A 22843-nucleotide genomic window follows, 5' to 3' on the forward strand; every position below is an offset into this window, starting at 1 on the left:
TCTTGCTTGGGATTTGATTGGCACAGATAAATCCAGGGTTAAACTGTCTTCGTTACAAGACAAGATTCTAATTATTTACATTTTTTTAAAATATGTACTGTAATAGGAAATGTTACTTTCTATAAGATGCATATTTATATTGCTATAGAATTCTTTAGAATTGAAGGTTTGAAAGGAAACAAAACTAATGTATGTTAATTATTTTGTTCCCACTTAGCATCTTATGCACGTCAGCAAAATAAAGTTAGAATTTTTATTTTATAGATTGAAATGACTTTACATGCCATTTTAAAGGAATATAATCAAACTTGTTTTTTTGTGATATATTTTGTGGTTTTGTACATATCTTTTCTGGCTTAAATGCTTTGGAGAGTCTTGAAAGAGAACCACCTTTAGCTTTTGAAAATGCATGTTTTATAATCTAAAACGTTCTTAATTCCATTCAGTAATGGTCGTATGTTAACCTTGAAAAAAGTATTTCATCCTGGAAATGACCTGGAAATATATTTTTAAAAACACGTGGGAACCATGTGTCTAGATGTTGATATTTCCTTAAATGATATAAAGATCTATTTGCATGCAAGAGTCACTTGAGATCACATCTCATTCTAAAATGGAAAGGGAGAATCTTATTAAACTGAAAACCTCAGACCAGAAATTTTTATTTTTGTCATTAAGATTTTGATCTGAAAACCTCAGACCAGAAATTTTTATTTTTGTCATTAAGAGTTTGATCTGAAAACCTTAGACCTGAAATTTTGATTTGTTGTTGTTAAGATTTATGTCTGAAAACCTCGAACCTGAAATGTTAATTTTTGTCATTAAGAATTTGGTCTTGAGAGGTTTCTCAGTTTTAAGACTTGATACTGTTTTAAACTTACCTGATAAAATTGCATTGAAAATGATATACAAAAAGTAAACTTATTTTTTTAAAAGATGCTGATATTAATTTAAATGAGTGTAATCCTATTTGACAAAAAAAAAAGTTAAATTGTAAATATTACCTACTTTTTGTTTTTCATTGAACGTTTTGAGTGCTAAAGCATTGATTTTTAATGAGAGCAAGAACCAATACAAGGATGGATAGAAAGATGGATGAAAAATTACCTACATCTAAGGAGAACAATTTCTTTTCTTTGTCAGCCTTCCAAGTCTCTGACATCATCAAGCCTTAGAATCATAGGCTTAGTGATGTAAGACTAGGGATAAACTGTCTAGAAAACCTCTAGGATTTTGAAGCACTAATACATGTGTTTGCTAGGGTGGTTTTATATTTGACTGTTTTTTTTTTTTTTACTTTTCAACTACATACACAAACAAACAGACCACTCAGATGGCCTAGTGGTTAGAGCATCCGCCTCGGAAGCTGGAGGTCATGGGTTTTATCCCCGGCCGAGTCATACCAAAGACTTATAAAAATGGTACTAACAGTTGCCTCTCTAGGCACTCAGCAGTAAGAGGTTAGTGTTAGGACCGGTTGGCCTGGTGTCAGGATAATGTGGCTGGGTGGGACATCATGCTACATGTCTGCGGCATGACGCCCCAGTGCTTGACATCGCTATATACTGCCACGGTGCAGACATCGAAGCAATATGACTGATTTTTTTTTAAAGCTATGTGTCAGTTTGTGCTCAAGGATGTATATTGATTTCTTAAGCACTTGCTTGAACCAGGCTTCTTCCCAATCTAGGATTTTTACTGAGTTCCAAGTTATAGTATGGCCAGGGCAAACATTCCATCAAGAGTTAAGAGTCAGAAGAGATTAAATCAGTCTGATGAATTCCTTAGCATGAGGACAAAAGCTTCATGTTAGCTGTCTCCATTGTTTGTATATGTAGTTGAAAAGTTTCAAAACATTGTCAAATATGAATATTACTATACAGTTAAGCTTTCACCAAAGGATGCTAATATATTTTAGCAAAAACTGTCACTTTCAGTTTCACAAATCAGAATAAAGCTAGTAGAAAAATTGTAATAAATGTTATCGGTATAAAGAATAATAAATGTCAGGAGTGTGATTAAGAATTTATTTAGATGAATACATGCAATGCTGAAAACTATATGTACAAAAAAGCACCTACATTTTAAAGCTTTCACCTTTATATAATATCATACAAATAATGCTTGCTTTACATAATGCACATTCAATATAATAAAACTTTATTATTATATGCTCATTTTTTTCTCCGTTAACATTATATTGTCAGAATTGTTCACTATTTTACGATACTGCACACCTTCATATTGCACTCACGAGCACGACATGCGTGCCCAATAGTGTATTAGGAACTACTTTGTAAACAAATTATGTACTCTCATGTAGCAGATGCTTTATGTTTTGGTTGATTAAATTTGTTTCTGAATGAACTAAAGCAAATGTTTTTTTGTGGACCGCCACATGCCAGCTGCTTTGCTACATTCTGTGTTAACTTTTTTGATACAATGTTTTGGATTTTGGCGACAGACGCCATATTTCATAAAATAGCTTGGTACCTACAAATAACATGGAAGTTATAAAGGCATAAACTGTCTCCTTTAGCTGGTAATAAGAATGGCAAAGAATATACTTAGTTTTACATTCTAAATTTCCTCAAAATGTACTTACTTACTTCTGCAAATCCGAATTACATGAGCTATGTCATAAGTTCTCAAGCTTGATTACACATTTCGAAATTGTACTGTAATTTCGACTATATTCCAAGTGCAACTACATCCTCCTTACTGCACTTAAAATGAAATAAACATTAAATTCAATAACATCTTTTTGATAATTACAATTGAAACACTTCATATTTTTCGCACATTATGATTTCAAATAGTCACTGACAGAACAAACACACTTGCAGATGTAAACACACTTCTCCCACGCTGTTTCAATCTGATGTATTTCATGTACAGTTTGCACAGATGAATCCAGTCCATAATCACGAAATTTCGTAGAATCTACAAAAATACCAAAATCTATTCATTCCAGATCAGATGGAAAACTGTTGCAATGCGCATTCATACACAATATGACTCCAAATTTCAATTTTAAGTAGACAAATATGCCTTTTTCTTTTGAAACTTATGTCTAGCGTGTGACAAGTTCAAATTTATCTTGATGGAGTTATGTGCGCATTAATAATGTTGTGTAATGATGAATCTGCGCTTGTGTATTTAGTTTGGAATATGACATACATTCAGTTACATTGTTTCTTGTAGTATATTTTGTTTATATAATTAACCCTTGGGTAGAATAAGAAAATGAGCATATAATAAAAAAGGTTACTGCATTTGTATGGGAAGATATGAACTCGTTTTGTCGGATAGGTATACAGCACTCCCAAAGTCATGCAGTATTCCATCCAAAAAACTCGTTCATATTTTACCATACAAATGCAGTAACCTATAAATATTGCAGACTAGTAATGTTTATCTGTTGTATTGACAAAAGTATAGAAAATAATGAATGGTAACATTCGGCGTGTAGGACATTTTTTCCCAGGAAAAGTTGTAAAATTGTATATTCTTAAGAGCATAAACTTGGTAAACTCCCTTTCAAGATGGTAAACTCGTACAATCTTGACAGAAATTTATTTTGGCACATAATCCCCACTAAAATGTATCAATCCCCTTGCAATATGCGCAAGGCATGAAAATTGCTCTCTTTTATTTTTTGATGACTTACTTATTGAGGTTCATAGTTCATAATGAGCATCTAAACACTAGGTGGCTACATCTCCTGCAAAAATGACATTTTGGAGCACATTGCATGCAAGCTTCAAGATGCTTGTCATAATTATCCATTTCTCTGAAAATGTTTTTTGCAAACTACACTTGGTGAGGTTGTAAATGAAAAAATATTAGGTTTTGTTCTACTGGTCACAGACCAGAAGGGCCTTTGGAATGGCCTCTTTTCTGTCATCTGCCTATCTGTTAGTACAAGTTTATTATCACTACTCCTCTTAAACTACGTGGAGGATTGCCTTTACAAACATTCATCCTAAAGTATACTGCATTGGTTCCCTATCTTTTTTAACCATGACCTAAAAAGGTTTTTCTAAGCCTCATGATCCTGTTTTCACATTTTGATAAGTTTTGTCACCCTCAAAATAAATCCTGGCAACCCTTCAAAATGTCCTTGTCACCCTGATTTGGTTTGCGACGTAGGTGTTGGGAACCACTGGTCAAGTACATCTAATATAACAGCTATGCTGATTGTCTTGAAAATAGTCATCTCTGTTATTTCCAACTAGATGGTCAAGGCAGGTTTTCACCAAAAGATTTTAAGTATCTAGTTGGCCCTAAATGAAAATTGTGTCGAACTGATATCCAATATGGCAGCCACTGGAAAATCTTGTCATTGCTCACATTTAACAGAAAGTCATATCAACATGGCATTTTCACCAGAAGATTTTGTATAGTCTAGATGGTTCTGAACTAAAAATCTTGCTATTGCTCAGGAATTTCTTAGATTTCAGTGTTCAGTAGGAAAAAAAATAAGCAATGGCCCTATCTTGGATTCCTGAAAATTCTTGGTGACTGGTAGAACAGCTGTCCTTTCACAGACTCTTGTTCTGCTCATACATTCAATATTAGGTCTTTAACCAAACCAAGCTTTCCCTCTAAATATTTATCACCACCACCTATTTACAACAATGCCTCTCACCCTCTGTCTGGAAATCCTGAGGAAGTTGTGTGTAACTTGGTTTTAATTCCCCATGTTAAGAATACTTAACTGTTGTAAAAACATAGTTTGGAATGCATTTGAAGATGGTTTTACTTGAGAATTCTGTAAAAATGTTAACAAGTAAAACCTTGTAAAGTTGCAAAATTATGTGTATTTTTTTTAAAGGATTTAACTTGGAAAAACGTTGTACATGGTAAAAAGGATACAACTTTACAGGAAAGTCTTGATACCGTCCATGTACATAATAATCAGTGTGTAAAAGGTAACAATGAAAAGACCATTGCTTGACCAAAGTAAAAGACCCTATTTGATACTGTGCGATTTTCACACCTTTAGAAGTTGACACATGTACTATAAATGTACATAAACATTGTATTGCAGTAGTTCATAATTTTTTTATATAAAATTAGGTACTAAAAGCTGATAGCAACCAGATTTTATCCTAAAACATGAATTTATTATATACCATTGGTACTCATAAAAAAGATTACTTTTCCCAAAACTGTTACAAAATCTTGTATACCCAATGAAATTCCTCAGTCATAAATGACCACTTAACAAGGATCACATGACGGGACTACCACCATTGTACTGTATTAAGACCCAATGTAAAATTATGAGTAGATGGAGGGAGTGAAAGCAAAACAACATAAAAGTCATGATTGTTTTGGGTACATGTTAAGCTCATCATCAGTACAGTAACTAGGTATGTGTGATTGTATCACATCTCATTTGATAGTGGACTGACATCAAATGATGAGATCCAGGGTCCCCACACTATCAAACTCGAGGTGGTACAAGCACAGATCAAATTATTGTAACCTGTATTTGAGTTGATGAAAAAAAAGAAATTGGATAACACTAAGCATGTAGCTAGCATGAAGCATATCAACATTAAAAACACTTGCCTTAAACTAAACTAATATACAGATGGGAAAAAAATGATCTGATCCAATAGTTATAATGCATCCAAAGATGGTGTTTTTTAACAGCATCCCCCAAAATCCGATTTAAAGAGAACCTTCATGCCAATAACTTTTTCAGGTTGTTGTTGTTGTGGGGTTTAATGCCATTTTTCAGCACACAGTAGGCTATACATGGCAGCCAGTATTAATGGTGGAGGAAGAACCTGGGAAAACCCCGGAAAGAACTACCAACCCACCAACCCACGAGAAGCTACTGGCAAGCTTTCTCACATACCCACATTGGCTGAATCCGAGACTCGAATCCACACAGAGGCGAGATGGCAGTGATCCATAACAGAGAGCACTTAAGACCACTTGGCCACTCGGGGCCCCACTTTTTCAGGTACAATTTAGTTTAAATTATATCCTGCATTATTGTTAATAAGGTTTTTTTCACATAGGTATTTCTGGCACAACTTGGGGAAAAATTTTGTGCTAGTACTTGTTTGCTAAAATGGCCTGTGTCCAGTACTTATTTGCCAAAATGGCCCATGTGCATGTATGGCCTCTGTTGCATGGGATACAATGGTTATGAATGTACGACCAATCTGAAAGCAAGGAAAGACCTTTGCAAACTTTGATCCTTGTGGAACTCGGATAGATACATGATAGGGGCCCTAATGTGGCTGATTGGACTAGAGCACTTGCCTTTACTACTCACTGCCATCTCCTCCATGTCTGTGTGGGTTTGAGTCTTGGCTTGGCCAATGTAGGTATGTGAGAAAGCTTGCCAGTAGCTTCCCATTCGTCAGTGGTTCCTACCAGGGCTTCTTCCTCCACCAAATATACTGGCTACCATGTATAGCCTATTCTGTGCTAAAAATGGTGTTCAACCCAAAACAAGAGAAAAGGACACGCAAAAAACAGACAATGCATAACCTTTTTTAAATTTGCCGATAAAAAAAGTGAAAACCAGTAAATGAACAAGTATAGTCCAACTGCAAACAACAGAGCCTATGTTCTACAGATTATTCGCAACAAACTGCATAGACCCAGATCTGCTGGCATATCATGTTGCAGATCTGAATCATTGTAGTTGGCTTTTGGACTTCAATTATATGCAAGTATAAATAGTAGGTCTGCCTTGACACTGTGTCCATGCGTACATTTATACTGTAATAAAATTATACAATGTCATTGTTTGTTGAGCTCGTGTTGGTGGGAAGCAAGACGTGTCCATAATTATTCCACTGTTACCATTGTAAGAAATCATGGTTTTGGGTAAAATTATTTGCATATATTTCCAAAACCCACGATAGATTCTCATACTGTTTGGCATGATTCGTTACGAAGGAAAGAAGATTAATTCTGTTGTATAATAAGTAATCACTGTGGCTTGGTTAGCATATAGAAATTGCAACTGAAATGGTGAAGGTTTGAATCCTACCATCAGATCAGCTTGAGTCATGTAGTGTTGTGTGTCCTTGGCAAGATACTTCACTCGAATCACCTCAGCACCATATATCATACTTGTATTGGTGTAAAACACCAAACCAGGCACACTGGTAGAAAATTTGCAAGTTTTGGTTCAGGTGGTTTCATATACTCTTCTCAAAACAAAAAAAAAATACCCATTTTTTGGATGAATCACTATGAAGAATATAAAATCTGCATTAAGCATTTGCTTGGAGCTTTTCATTGACATACATTTCCTAAACCACTTGATATTTTTCATTATTGGGATGAATCAAGATGAAGTTAAGAAAATTCCTTCTGTGATGTGTTTGCTTGCCCCTGTTGACCACGGCATCATGCATTTAACAGTAATACTTTGATTGTAGGCTCGACTAGCATGAAATGGCATTTTAGTTAATGGACTTAATAATCAGTTTTTTTTCTCTCCCATGGCTTGTGAATTTCCAGATTGTTCTTATGATCAACCAGTAAGAGAACTTGTCTGATATGATTATTATTGGTCTAATAAACATGATGCAATGAAAAGAAGTAAAAACAATTTTTAAAAGAACAAAACTTGATTAATTAATAATAGATTACATGTATCCGGCAAATTGTTTTAATTTTATTTTTTTTTTGGTTAAAACTAAAAAATAAAGAAATCAATTGTCAAAAACAAAAAAATTAAGATTTGTAAGTGGATAAAATGAATGGTAAGGTTAATTGAATTATGTATTTTTAAATGAAAATTAAAGGCAGTGAAACCAAAACTTTCAAGTTTTGAGTTACTCTTTTAGACTACATCTCTTGAGAACACAACTATTACAGAAATCATGGGTTAACTGTGCTGCAAATTGTAACCAAATACTTGGTCGATCGGCTTTAGCGATACTGTGTTGTTTGGCTTTATCAAACAATCTGATTACAGGTATATGTACTATGACTGCTATTTTGTTGTGGAGTTTAATTTTTATGTGATTGCCAGAAACTTCAAAGGTAAAGATCCAACATACAGTAATTCTAATCTGGAAGCAATAGGACAACAAACTACTTTAGTCTATGAATTTCCAATTATTACATCATTTTCTGAAGAAACAAAAAACAAAGTATGCCCATGAAAATAATTTCATTCACAGTATTTTTATAAATCATCGCTCCACTAATAAACAATATCATAAAGAAATTTTGTTTGATCGCTAGATAAAATATGATCATTTGGTTTGGGTTTGGTGTATCATGGAACAACAACACTTTGAAGATTATATCATGCCGAAGCAAAAAGAGTGAAGTGTCATGCCCAAGGACACACCACATTGCTAATCTGGGTTGACCTGTTCTTCAGAAAGTCCCTTGACCGTTGAAGTGTCATACCCAAGGACACACCACATTGCTAATCTGGGTTGATCTGTTCTTCAGAAAGTCCCTTGACCATTGAAGTGTCATGCCCAAGGACACACCACATTGCTAATCTGGGTTGACCTGTTCTTCAGAAAGCCCCTTGACCATTGAAGTGTCATGCCCAAGGACACACTACATTGCTAATCTGGGTTGACCTGTTCTTCAGAAAGCCCCTTGACCATTGAAGTGTCATGCCCAAGGACACACCACATTGCTAATCTGGGTTGACCTGTTCTTCAGAAAGCCCCTTGACCATTGAAGTGTCATGCCCAAGGACACACCACATTGCTAATCTGGGTTGATCTGTTCTTCAGAAAGCCCCTTGACCACTGAAGTGTCATGCCCAAGGACACACCACATTGCTAATCTGGGTTGATCTGTTCTTCAGAAAACCCCTTGACCATTGAAGCTCCATTTAATGAAGGACCTTTTCATATATACTCACTTTAAGAACTGCAAACTACATCAGTCCAGATCTGCTGTTGCATAATGTACCAGCAGATCTGGGTCTATGCAGTTTGTTAGGACTAATCAACAAACAAGTCAAGTCAAAGTGCAAGCAATAAATCATGGTCTACAATCACATAATGCACTGGCACTGCTTGCAGCTGGACCCGACGTATATGGTACTTGATTTGATCTCAAGTTTACCTTAATAAAGTAAGGAAGTTTGGTCTGAAACAAAAATCATATATCCTTGTCTTCTATCAATGGATGTGCTTATTTCATTTTACGATGGATCATTAGCAATTTTAATTCTAAATAAATCTTGCCCAGACATTATTTAAACATAATACATTGGAGCTAGCAGAAGCCGTTTTCACTTAACATGCAGGTAATTTTAAAAGACAATACTTTTACTCTAAAATACTGCTGTGATTGTTCTTTGATGGCACAGATAAAACCAATGAAAAATGTTTCTATCATTTTGAATTGATTAAAGTTTTTGCAAAAAATATTGATACATATGGTGTATCTTTAAGTGTTGCCATCTAATATTTAAATCTAGGATTTTTGGAGAAATCTGAAATTTTTGACAGCCTGTGTATCATTGCTGGAAGAACAATTATTTGACTGCATGCTACATCTCCAAGTAAAGGCCTCGGGTTCAAAACACTTCATCATTTCCGTTCTCGATCTTTGCAATAGTCAGCTGAGCCTTACGACCTTCAAAATAGCGGGAGTCTTTGTCTAATGCAGTACACTGAAAGAAAAAGATACATTGACTCACAAGTCAAGTTCAGCTGCAGACTGCACAAACCCAGCTCTGCCATACTATCTGCATTGGCAGATTTGGGTCTATGCAGTTTATCTGGAGTAATCGGCAGAACATAAGTAAAACTGGAAGCATTATCATATTTGTTGTATTACAAGTACACTTGCCTTTAAATGGAGTGTTGTATTACAAGTACACTTGCCTTTAAATGGAGTGTTGTATTACAAGTACACTTGCCTTTAAATGGAGTGTTGTATTACAAGTACACTTGCCTTTAAATGGAGTGCTGTATTACAAGTACACTTGCCTTTAAATGGAGTGTTGTATTACAAGTACACTTGCATTTAAATGGAGTGTTGTATTACAAGTACACTTGCCTTTAAATGGATTGATGTAATACAAGTACACTTGCCTTTAAATGGAGTGTTGTATTACAAGTACACTTGCCTTTAAATGGATTGATGTAATACAAGTACACCTGCCTTTAAATGGAGTATTAAAGTACACTTGCCTTTAAATGGAGTGCTGTATTAAAGTACACTTGCCTTTAAATGGAGTGCTGTATTACAAGTACACTTGCCTTTAAATGGATTGATGTAATACAAGTACATTTGCCTTTAAATGGAGTGTTGTATTACAAGTACACTTGCCTTTAAATGGAGTGCTGTATTATAAGTAAGGTATTAAATATTTAAAACTGACGAGCCTAAACTAAAAATGAAATTTATTAACATGTCTGCTACTAAAGATTTTAAAGATATGTATATTTTATTTAATTATATTTTATTTAATATATATTTATTTCTATTTTTAAATTATTTTTTATTTTTCATTACATGCTATTGTAATGTAATAAAATTTTCACTGGAGAAGATACTTTTTCCTACAAAATAGTTTGACCTTGACTGTTCGTTTTATAAACACCAGGTGTTGATCTAGATCCTGACCTTGATTCAAAATTAGTAGCAACCACGTAAATAAGTTTTATTTTTATTTTAAAATGATTGGTTGTTGTCGAGGTCATGATGGGACTATGCGTTTAAGATGTAAACAATTTTTTTTATTTCTTAGATTAAAATGATTGGTTTTCATCAGGGCCACACTGGGTGTACATGCTCTTTAACAAGTACCTAATTTCTACGAGGTTCTGGAACATGATCACGTGACCCCCTTTTTGCGTTTTAGAAGACGATATAACCTTTGTTTTGGAGAGATAAATTAGCTGGGCTCTTACACTGGAAGTTGTATGTTGTGCTGTTTGGAGTTATTTCAAATTACTTGGATTCAAAAGGATTAATTCTGTTATTTTTCTGGAAAATATGTGTGCCCATATGAAATTCCTGAGCAAAGACAGCTCTTACAAAAATTTATTTGGATTTCCAAATCGGATTGTTTCTACAAGAAACTGTAGACCTCAACACTACAGGTTACATCATACATTATCGTCTTCCATCTTGGATTCTTTGTGGGGATTTGAACTTGAAATCATTTGAACATTTTGTTATTAGGACTAGTAAAATTTTGTTCTTGGATTATTTTTGGATTTGATTGTATAAAACCGTAGGTTCATATTTTTTCATTTTTACAGAATTTTTCCAAGGAAATAAATTATTGTATTTTTCAAAGCTTGTTGTTTTCACTCTTTCTTGTGTTACTGTTTATTCGAGCTTAAACACATAAGAGTTAAATATTACATGCAAATTGTATGTTCTTTATACATAATATGCTTAATGCACTTGGAGTATCTGATCAGTCAAATGAGATTTGGTATCTTACAAACCATGGTGTCATTCTTTTACAATCAATTAAAATTGGATCTCCAAAAACCCACATTATTGTGAGAGCTGACAAGTGATCATCTGAAAATGGTATGAGCAAACTGTTTTAATTAAATCCTACAATTCAATTGTTTTAACATATATATATATATGTGTGTGTGTGTGTGTGTGTGTGAAATCACTAAGAAGTGAGAACACGTACATACAAAACATATGCAGACAGGAAGAAAACAGCTGTTTTTAACCTTGTGTTAACGTACAGTCACAATCATCTGGCATGATTAGCCATATGTAATCACAGCTTACAGCTACGATCATCTGGCTTGTATAGACTCGTAATCCAACAGCTGCAATCATCTGGCATGATTAGCCATATGTAATCACAGCTTACAGCTACGATCATCTGGCTTGTATAGACTCGTAATCCAACAGCTGCAATCATCTGGCATGATTAGCCATATGTAATCACAGCTTACAGCTACTATCGTCTGCTTTGTATAGACTCGTAACCCAACAGCTACAATCATTTGGCATGATTAGCCTTATGTAATCACAGCTTACAGCTGCAATCATCTGGCATGATTAGCCTCATGTAATCACAGCTTACAGCTGCAATCATCTGGCATGATTAGCCTCATGTAATCACAGCTTACAGCTACTATTGTCTGGTTTGTTTAGACTCGTAACCCAACAGCTACAATCATTTGGCATGATTAACCTTATGTAATTACAGCTTACAGCTACAATTGTCTGGCTTGTATAGACTCGTAATCCAACAGCTGCAATCATCTGGCATGATTAACCTTATGTAATCACAGCTTACAGCTACTATCATCTGGTTTGTATAGACTCATAACCCAACAGCTACAATCATTTGGCATGATTAGCCTTATGTAATCACAGCTTACAGCTGCAATCATCTGGCATGATTAGCCTCATGTAATCACAGCTTACAGCTACTATTGTCTGGTTTGTTTAGACTTGTAACCCAACAGCTACAATCATTTGGCATGATTAGCCTCATGTAATCACAGCTTACAGCTACTATCGTCTGGTTTGTTTAGACTTGTAATCCAACAGCTACAATCATCTAATTTAGCCTCATGTAATTTAACAGCTACAATCATCTAGTCTGTTTAGCCATACGTAATCACAAGTTACAGCTTCAATGTTGTGTGCCTGTGTGTAATCAAGACTTACAGCTACAATGTCATGTTTCTAATCATGTCCAATCATAACTTAGATCTACAGTGTTGTGTCTCTAACCATGGGTAATCACGACTTACAGCTACAATTTTGTGTCATACCCTGTGTAATCACAACTTACAGCTACAATGTTGTGTGTCTGACCGTTTGTGATCACAGCTTACATTTACAATGTGGTGTGTCTAACCATATGTAATCACGACTTGCAGCTACAAAGTCGTGTGTCTAACTATGTAATCACAACTTAATCTAGTAATGTAAGCAGCCTTGTGTAATCATAACTTACAGCTACAATCCTGATGCCAGCAGAACTGAGTGAGGGTCTTGGCTTCCTTTTGAAGTGACTTTGGATCCCCTTGGCAATGTTCTGCTGAAAATCACTGTCCTTGGCATTCTCTGACTGAAAAAACATGAAACAAAACTTTAATGGCTTGCCTCCTAAAATTTTCGCTTACTGCCTCTTTTATTAGATGCCCCTTTAGACCTACCCACCCACCCTTGCACCCCAACCTCCCTCCTATCTTTTGACTTGGACATTAAATCAATTATATAAAATTTACAGTAAGATGTTACCTGGACATCTTTATGCACATATCGGCTTCAAGAAGGTATAACAGTCGTGGCTTTGATTTTAGCCAGTGAAGATGGTATTATCTCTATTTTATACAGAATCCATGATCCCATACTTTATCTCATTAAACAATATATCAAGGAATTGGTATGGATTGGTAAATTAGAAATACTCATGCAGCAAACAAACCCATTATCCTTACGATCATTATGTACCACAGATTAAGCATAGCTATTGTTCCACAACTAATGAACTTTGCTTTATAAACAACTAAATAATAGTCTATGATAAGTACTCAGCATTAGATGTGAAATTCAATTTTAAAATTTGAGGTGGGTTTTTAAAGACACAAACCATTTTGCAAGATAATCATGACATTCATTACAGATTTGATGAAATTAATAAATATTTAATTAAAACAAATACCTGTAAGTGGTGAGAAATTTCCACGCTTTCTCAACCACTAGGCTAGCCTAATGAAAAACCGTGTCTAAAAATGCATTTCTGTAGAGCTGAAGAAAAGCCATTGATCCTCTTTTCAAATGTTTAGGCTTTTTTAAAAGTTAGGTTTCTTTAGGGGTTTTTTTAAGCTTCTAAGGTCCAAATGAAATTTTAGGTTTTTTGAGGTCCACTTCTGACCCTGATCATTGCTTGTATTGGCTAAATTTTCAGGACTTTTGAATCTGCTTTTAATAAAATCTAGGTAACTAATCATTAGAAATAAGTACCTTTTATTTCCAAACACACCTGTCAAAGAAATCCCACAAGTTGTATTATTAACAATTATCAAACAGTCACCGTGAAACTGCTGACATACATCAACACAATCTATGATAAAACCATTGTTTCAAGTTGATAGGCTGTTTGGATTTTTTTTTGGAGGTAACCATTGCTAGGTTAAGAGATATCAAAAACAAGAAAAGAAAAGAGAGAGCCACCTCAAAAAATAGTTACGTTTATATAAAGAATATCAACATATCAATCACACCGAATCGTACCAATATCTAGCTTCTTGCAGATTATTTACCCCTAAGAAGCCTCTCACTCTTGTTGTGTAAAATAACAACCATAAATGTATTTTTATTCTCAAATCCAAAATGTATGCATTTATCTGTCACAAGTACCTTCAGAATTATAATTAGTTAGATTTTAACTATGGCTGATTAACAGAGAGTTAAACAGTGGATTGAGAGATTACTAATAAGGCAGTTCTGGAAAACACGCATAAAATCATGGCAGTAATGTATGTATGACAGTATTTTTTTGTGGAGGGAAATGCATGAAATAAACAAAAACAGGCAGGTAATGTCTGTTTTTCATTCATTACCTTAAAGTAGAAACAATGTTTGTCTGACTTCATGGTATCACACTGTTGTAGGAGCTACCAGTTACCTCTTTATTAATGGGGAGGTGTATGACACACATTTGTCTATCCCTTGTCATTTGTACACACCAAATTAAAGAAAATTAATTCCTTCTGACGCCATCCAAAAAAATTATAGCATGAACTAAAATTGTTTTATTACTCCTTTTATCTACATCATGTTAGTTCATGTCACAGCTTCCAATCTAAAGTTGCTGGTTCTGAGGTTCAAAAAATGTACAATCACTACCAATTTTTCCCTTCTGCAGACATGATAAACTGTTCCAGGGTCAGGGCCATTAAAATTGGTAGGTTGGGTTACTGGAACCCCACATATTTTTGCTAACAATGCAAAACTTCAAAATACAAGTTGAGTCTGATTTACTTATCCCATTTTGAAATCCTCCATGAAATTTATGGTTGATTGATAATTGTATATTCAGTGTCAGATCAAGTGTCTTCTTCACAGACATTCCAACTATCTTAGGTCAATGCAGAATGCAAACCGACTCCTTTCTAGTAACAGGTCTGTTAGGAATGCAACTGAATCCCTACAGTTCTTGTTTATTTCAAATGAAACTTTGAAAATATGAAAGGGAAAATTAATTTTGTACTTCTTTTTTATGACAATATTTTTTATTTAAAAAAACCCACTATTTAAAAAATTAATGAACTACACTAAGAAGAAATATATGTGAGAAATTTCCATGTTCAGTTGTAATGAATTTACAGTATTTGTGTGTGTATGTGTATGATTTGGATTTTAAACATCGTTTTAAGCATTTTTCAGTCATATCGCTACGATGTCTGCAGTGTGGCAGTTTATAGTGATGCCTGGCACTGAGGCATCATGTTGCAGACATGTAACATTATGTCCCACCCAGTAACATTATCCTGACACCAGGCCAACCAGTCCTAACACTAACCTCCTAATGATGAGTGCCTAGTGAGGCTGCTGTTAGTACCATTTTTGTAAGTCTTTGGTATGACTCAGCCAGGGTTCAAAACCATGACCTCTTGTATCTGAGGCAGATGCTCTAACCACTAGACCACTGGAGCAGTCTCCAACATTGGGAAAAATAGGCATATTTTATATTTGAAAATTTTGCATTTTTCAATATTATCTATTCTTGTTTAAATTTAAATAAAAAAATTATTTTTTTTTTTTACCATTTCATACAAATCTGGAAAATTTAATATTTATGTAAAATTTAGCCTATATGTCAGAATAAACGAGTTTAAATGAATAAACATCAAATTCTGAATGATTAACAGGAAAACATTGAAAAATAAAATTAAGGTAAATAATAATCAAGAACCTTTCTCTGTTTTCTTGCCATTTATTCCCCATTCTTGCAAGTACCATCAAATAATTTTTATCCTTCACTTTCTCTGCTGAGGCTACTGAAATTGTTCTTTGACGAAAAATCACTGACCTCTGACAAAACTGTCAAGTTACATAGTAGGCATGTCAAATACCGTATCTGCTGGTTTTAAAGTTGAGTCCAACTGCACACTGCACAGACCCAGATCTGCCACTACATAATGTGCTGGTATATCTGAATCTATGTAGTTTGTTAGGAGTAATCAATAGAACAAACAATATATATTCTAATCTACCAGCACATTATGTGAGAACAGGGTCTATGTTGTTTGCAGTTAGACTATATGGTAGCTGAGTTTCATGGTGCAACATCAGAAGGCATAAGAGTAATGGGACAGTTGGAAGGATTGTAGTTGTATGGGTTTAATGCCATTTTTCCGCACATGATAGACTATATATACAGCATAGCCCATACATATATCATGTGGAGGAAGAATCACACCCACAGGAAGGTACTGGCATTCTTTCTCACATACCCATGCAGGTCAGTGATCTGTAAAGACAAGCACTTTAGACCACTCATCCATCTGGGGACCTCAGATGGAAGAGAAAAAAGAATTCGCAACATTGTTGTTGTTGTAGGGTTTAATGCCATTTTCCAGCACACGATAGGCTATACATGGCAGCCAGTATTAATGGTGGAGGAAGAACCCGGAAAGAACCACCGACCCATGAGAAGCTTCTAGCAAGCTTTCTCACATACCCACATTGGCTGAATCCGAGACTCGAACCCATGCAGACAGAGGTGAGATGGCAGTGATCCGAAACAGAGCGCTTTAGACCACTCGCCACTTGGGTCGCAACATTGAACTTGGAAGATCTGACATCAACTATAATGTGTGACATGCAATCAGATTGAGAATCATAACTGCACAAACATTCACCGTTATACCTCAAACAAGTTTTGAGTTATAAAACAAACAAAAAAACCTTCAAAACCTGAACAGTGACCTCAACCATAGGACCCAAATTGGATATGTAACACACCTTCATACATAAGTATGAAGTTTTATTCATTTATTTGAATTCAATATCCTGACCAGTGAGCTTCAACTTTGAATAAAAGACCTTCACTTTACACACCACCCCCTCTGCTTAAACAAGACATACCATGTACATGTTATTATATAAGTATACAAAGTTTCATCCACCTCTCTCAAATGTCTCTAAAGTTATGGAGCAGAAAGGGAAATATGACTGAGCACTTAAAATATTAATTTGACCTTTAAGTTAGGATCCCAATGTGCTACATGACACACATTCTGGTATATGATGATATATATATATATATATATACATATACCAGGCTTCACCAATTTATCTTGAGCAACTTATTAGTTATAGATCATAAAGGAGAGTGCAACAGCAAACTTAAAAATATTGACCTCTGACCCTGGCATTCAAGGCTTGACCTCCATTGCAGTACAAGATCTACCTTTGGTTATGATATCTTGACCTTGAAGATATGGTACAATCCCCAATGTGGTACACAACACATCTATTAGTAATGACATAAAAGTATACCCAGTTTCATCCATTTTGTTCAAATAGCCTTGGAAAGGAAAATGTGACCTTGACCTTTAAGATATTAAAAGCACTCCAAATGTGGTACACCTCTTTTAGTAATGATATGTAAATCTACCAAGCTTCATGCATATATCTCAAATGGTTTTATAGTTGTGAATAATAATAATAATGAGGACTTTGTATAGCACCTAATCTTCAGAAGCTCTAAGCGCTTTACAATATTAGACAACACCTATAAGATAAGAATCATAATAATATTATTACAAAAACAAACACCATGAAATTAAAAAAACATTAAAAAATAAAAAACATGCTGAGAGTATTTCAGGTAGGAAACATTATTAGGTCTTTAAGTTTGTTCTTGCAGTTGAAATAAGTGAGTTTTAAGAGCACTCTTGAATGGGATTGCTGTCTTCATGTCTAAGTTCAGTGGGCAATTCATTCCACGTTGCTGGGTGAGGAGCGTAAGTATCTTGCTGGTGTGTACACATGGGTGAGGTCGGATAGGTATGTTGGACTGGAGTCCATCAGTGAAACGTAGCACAGAGAACAAATTTTGTGTTTGATTCTGGATCGAATGGATAGACAGTGTAGGGTACAGAGCAGCGGGGAGGTGTGCTCTGATCATGGTACTCTAAGTATGATCCAAGCAGCTGTGTTTTGAAGTTTCTGGAGTAGATATTGAGATGAACCAGACAGAATTGAGTTGCAATAGTCCAGTCTTGAAAGTACTAATGAACACACAAGTGTTTTAGTGGCATCAACTGAAAGATATTTGCAAATGGAGCTGATGCATCTCAGCTCAAGATATGCAGCCTTGCATATATTCATGACGTGTTGGTGCAATGTGAGAGTACTGTCCAGAGTAACACCTAGGTTTCATACTGACTCTGTGAATTTAATGTTGGTGTTGCTGATATTTATTGTTTGAGGTGAAGGGTGTGAATGAGAAAGTCTTTCTGTTGTGATCAGAATGGCCTCAGTTTTATCATCATTCATCTGCAGCTTGTTACATGTCATCCATGATTTCACATCAGAAATGCACCTCTCTACACCTTGGATGGTAGCATCAACTTCAGTTGGGTGACTAGATTTGTATATTTGGGTGTCATCAGCGTACAATTGATGAGATACTGGATGATGATCTATGACACCTGAGAGCGGCTGAGTGTACAGAATGAAGACAACAGGACCAAGAATAGACCCCTGTGGAACACCACAATTATAGAATAACTGGGCTGGAGTGTATTCCATTGGCAGACACAATTTGTGTCCTGTTGACCAAGCAGGACTTGAACCACAGCAAGGCTGTATCATGAATGCCAAATACATGCTGGAGACGGTGAAGTAATATATCATGGTCTATTGTGTCAAATGATGCAGACAAATCAAGGAGGGTGAGGACTGTAATCTTTCCGCTATCCAAAGCAGAGAGAATGTCATTAACTACTTTTAGAAGAGTAGTTTCATTACTGTGGAAAGGGTGATATGAAGATTGTACATTGCTAAAAAGACTGTTTGAATTCAGATGAGATACAAGCTGGGATAGAACAACCTTTTCTAAGATTTTTTATATGAATGGGAGATTAGTAACTGGGCAGTAGTTCTTTAAATCGTTATGGTCGAGTGTTGGTTTCTTCAGCAGAGGCTTAACAATGGCAGTTTTGAAAAATGATGGGAATTCCCTGGATGAGAGAGAGGTATTAATAACATCAGTTAGTGAAGGCAATACTGGATCTAAGCACTCAAGCAGCAGTGATGTTGGAAATGGATCAATTTCACATGACTTTGGTGCACTCTTCATCAGGATTGTACGTATTAAATCCATAGAGACAGGTTCAAATGCAGCTAATGGTTGTCGCTCAAATTCTGTATTCCAACTGTATGGTGACAAGTCAATTGAAATTGTGTTGTCAGCCTTATCTCTAATGGTTTGTACTTTGTCATGGAAAAATTTGCAAACAGGTCCAGAAGGTCGACTGGAGAGAAGGGAGTTGGAAGTGGTGTACATTTGTTCGTTGACATTAGCTTGTTAGTAATCTCAAAGAGCTCTTTGCAGATGGAACTTTCCATGATCTTAGTACTTTAGTGGGCTGATTTCGCTGCATGGACTATATTTTTGACATTCTTCTTAGCGGCTTCATAGATCTGCTTATGAATAGTGAGTCTGATGGAAAGCCAAAGCCTCTCAGCTTTACAGCGGTCTCTTTTAGAAGTGCAAAGCTAGTCCCTAACACTGCTATACCATGGAGAACACTTTTGAATTGATACTGTGGACTTGGTAGCTGGGGCATGTTTGTCGAGCAATGAATGCAGGCAGTTATCGAGTTGTTCTGCTGTAGGAGGTAAGCAAGTTGTTAGGTGAAAGGGGCTCTGGGTGGCCAAATGACCTTGACCTTTAAGATATTATAAGTGCTCTCCAAATGTGGTACACCTCTTTTAGCAATGATACGTAAATCTAGCAAGTTCCATGCATATATCTCAAATGGTTTTATAGTTGTGAAGGGGGCTCTGGGTGGCCAAGTGGTGCTTACCTTGGATGATCATTAATATCTCACCTCTCTTCATGTGGGTTCAAGTCTCTGACTCAGCCAATGGGGGTATGTAAGAAAGCTTGCTAGTAGCTTTCTGTGGGTTGGTGGTTTTTCTGAGGATTTCCAAGGTTCTTCCTCCACCAAACATGTCACCATGTATAGCCTATTACCTGCTGAAAAAAGGCATTAAAGCCATAACAACAATAAAGTTATAAAGCAGAAATTAAAGTTTTAGAGACAGAAATTAAAGTTTTAGAGACAATCATATGGAAACAATGAATACCCTGTGCTCAGATGTTCTTGAAAACTGCAGGGAGCAGCAAATTTTAATTTCATTGGTTACCACCGTTAGATAAGCTTATATTGTACCTCTGCAAACTTCCCCAGACTAAGCTGTGAAGAAATGGTCCAAACCTTCAGTTTGTTGCATTAGTCAATAAAGTAACCATGTATGACCAAATTTCTGCATTTACATCTGTGAACTAATTTGCAACCTTGAAAACAAGGGTGTCTGATTTACACAATTTGGCAACTTTCCAATTATTTTGTTCCATTTCCTTGCAGATAAATTTTTGAATTATGTGTCTCTATGACCATGTAACAAAAATCACTAAGAAATTAAACCACTGAGACATTTTCCCATGTAGAGCATTACAGTTGTCACTCAACCATTCCAGTGGCCTAAGCAGTTAGAGCATCTGCCTTGGATCCAAGAGGTCACGGGTTTGAACCCCAGAGCTGAGTCATACCAAAGACTTGTAAAAATGGTACTAGCAGCTGCCTCATTTGGTGCTCAACATTAAGAGGTTTGTGTTGGGACTGGTTGGCCTAGTATCAGGATAATGTGACTGGGTGGGACATCATGCTTCACATCTGTGGCATGATGCCCCAGTGCTAGACATCACTATAAACTGCCACACTGCAAACGTTGTAGTGATATGACTGAAATTTATTTAAAGCTGTGTTAAAAAACCCAAATCATACACACACAATTGTCACTCTTACAAAGCCACACAGTATAATTCTGCCCTCTTAAAATGCAGGTAGTAAGTCCCATTAAATTGGCTCAACTTTGTTTAATTGCTAATAATGATAATAACCAATGTGACTGCACATCATGAAACACCTTATTTATGAATTTCTATGTCCTATTATGGCAGTATTTTTGGAAATTCACTTAGTAAAAAGGCTTTCTCACTTATACGTTTCACCTTTTTGGCTTCCATTAACAGCACTATAAAGCATGAGCCCATTATGCATCTCTAAGGAAGAAACCAAGGACAATGAACGCCAGATAAGACTACCCAGCAGATGGAAACAATTATATCATTGTTATATGCAAATATCTTTGTAGAAGATGATAATGACCACTTAAAACCTTGTGATTCCATTCATCATGATAGAATATCATTACATGTATATACATATATCTTTGTAGAAGATGATAACGACCACTTAAAACCTTGTGATTCCATTCATCATGATAGAATATCATTATATGTATATACATATATCTTTGTAGAAGATGATAATGACCACTTAAAACCTTGTGATTCCATTCATCATGATAGAATATCATTACATGTATATACATATATCTTTGTAGAAGATGACAATGACCACTTAAAACCTTGTGATTCCATTCATCATGATAGAATATCATTACATGTATATACATATATCTTTGTAGAAGATGATAACGACCACTTAAAACCTTGTGATTCCATTCATCATGATAGAATATCATTACATGTATATGCATATATCTTTGTAGAAGATGATAATGACCACTTAAAACCTTGTGATTCCATTCATCATGATAGAATATCATTACATGTATATACATATATCTTTGTAGAAGATGACAATGACCACTTACAACCTTGTGATTCCATTCATCATGATAGAATATCATTACATGTATATACATATATCTTTGTAGAAGATGACAATGACCACTTAAAACCTTGTGATTCCATTCATCATGATAGAATATCATTACATGTATATGCATATATCTTTGTAGAAGATGATAATGACCACTTAAAACCTTGTGATTCCATTCATCATGATAGAATATCATTACATGTATATACATATATCTTTGTAGAAGATGACAATGACCACTTAAAACCTTGTGATTCCATTCATCATGATAGAATATCATTACATGTATATACATATATCTTTGTAGAAGATGACAATGACCACTTACAACCTTGTGATTCCATGCATGGTGAAATAACATTATCATTGTATGCATTATCATTATGAGATTCTATCAGGAGTTTACTGTGTATATGTAAATGTAGTCTTTCATCTCATTAAGAGTCATACTCACACAGGCCCAGGGGTGAGACAAAACATCTGCTGCAGAGAATCTTTTATTTGGATCCAATTCCAGCATCCCATCAATTAGGTCCTGTAAAGGGGCAAAATCATTCTCTTATGTAATACACAGTTTTGGAACACCCTTACGTAATACATGGTTTTGGAACCCCCTTTATGTTATACAGAGTTTTGGAACACCCTTACGTAATACATGGTTTTGGAACCCCCTTTATGTTATACACAGTTTTGGAACACCCTTACATAATACATGGTTTTGGAACCCCCTTTATGTTATACACAGTTTTGGAACACCCTTACGTAATACATGGTTTTGGAACCCCCTTATGTAATACATGGTTTTGGAACACCCTTATGTAATACATGGTTTTGGAACCCCCTTATGTAATACATGGTTTTGGAACACCCTTATGTAATACATGGTTTTGAAACCCCATTTATGTTATACACAGTTTTGGAACACCCTTATGTAATACATGGTTTTG

At 35.3% G+C, this 22843-nt stretch overlaps 1 protein-coding gene across 2 annotated transcripts in view; it reads right to left on the reverse strand.

The window, feature by feature from the left end:
- Window positions 1-6417: 6417 nt before the first annotated feature.
- Window positions 6418-22843, reverse strand: part of LOC149797963 (serine/threonine-protein kinase DCLK1-like) — a 124506-nt gene continuing 108080 nt past the window's right edge. For both annotated transcript variants that reach the window (XM_089963042.1, XM_089963041.1), the window contains exons 14-16: window positions 22351-22431; window positions 12917-13030; window positions 6418-9634 (exon numbers count right to left, since the gene is read on the reverse strand). In XM_089963042.1, the coding sequence (XP_089819168.1) occupies window positions 9539-9634; window positions 12917-13030; window positions 22351-22431 (291 nt within the window). In that variant the 3' untranslated portion in view covers window positions 6418-9538. The remainder of the gene's footprint in view (window positions 9635-12916; window positions 13031-22350; window positions 22432-22843) is intronic.

This window comes from Sinohyriopsis cumingii, chromosome 6 (assembly GCF_028554795.1).
Source record: "Sinohyriopsis cumingii isolate HCF-2022 chromosome 6, ASM2855479v2, whole genome shotgun sequence".
Classification (NCBI taxonomy): domain Eukaryota; kingdom Metazoa; phylum Mollusca; class Bivalvia; order Unionida; family Unionidae; genus Sinohyriopsis; species Sinohyriopsis cumingii.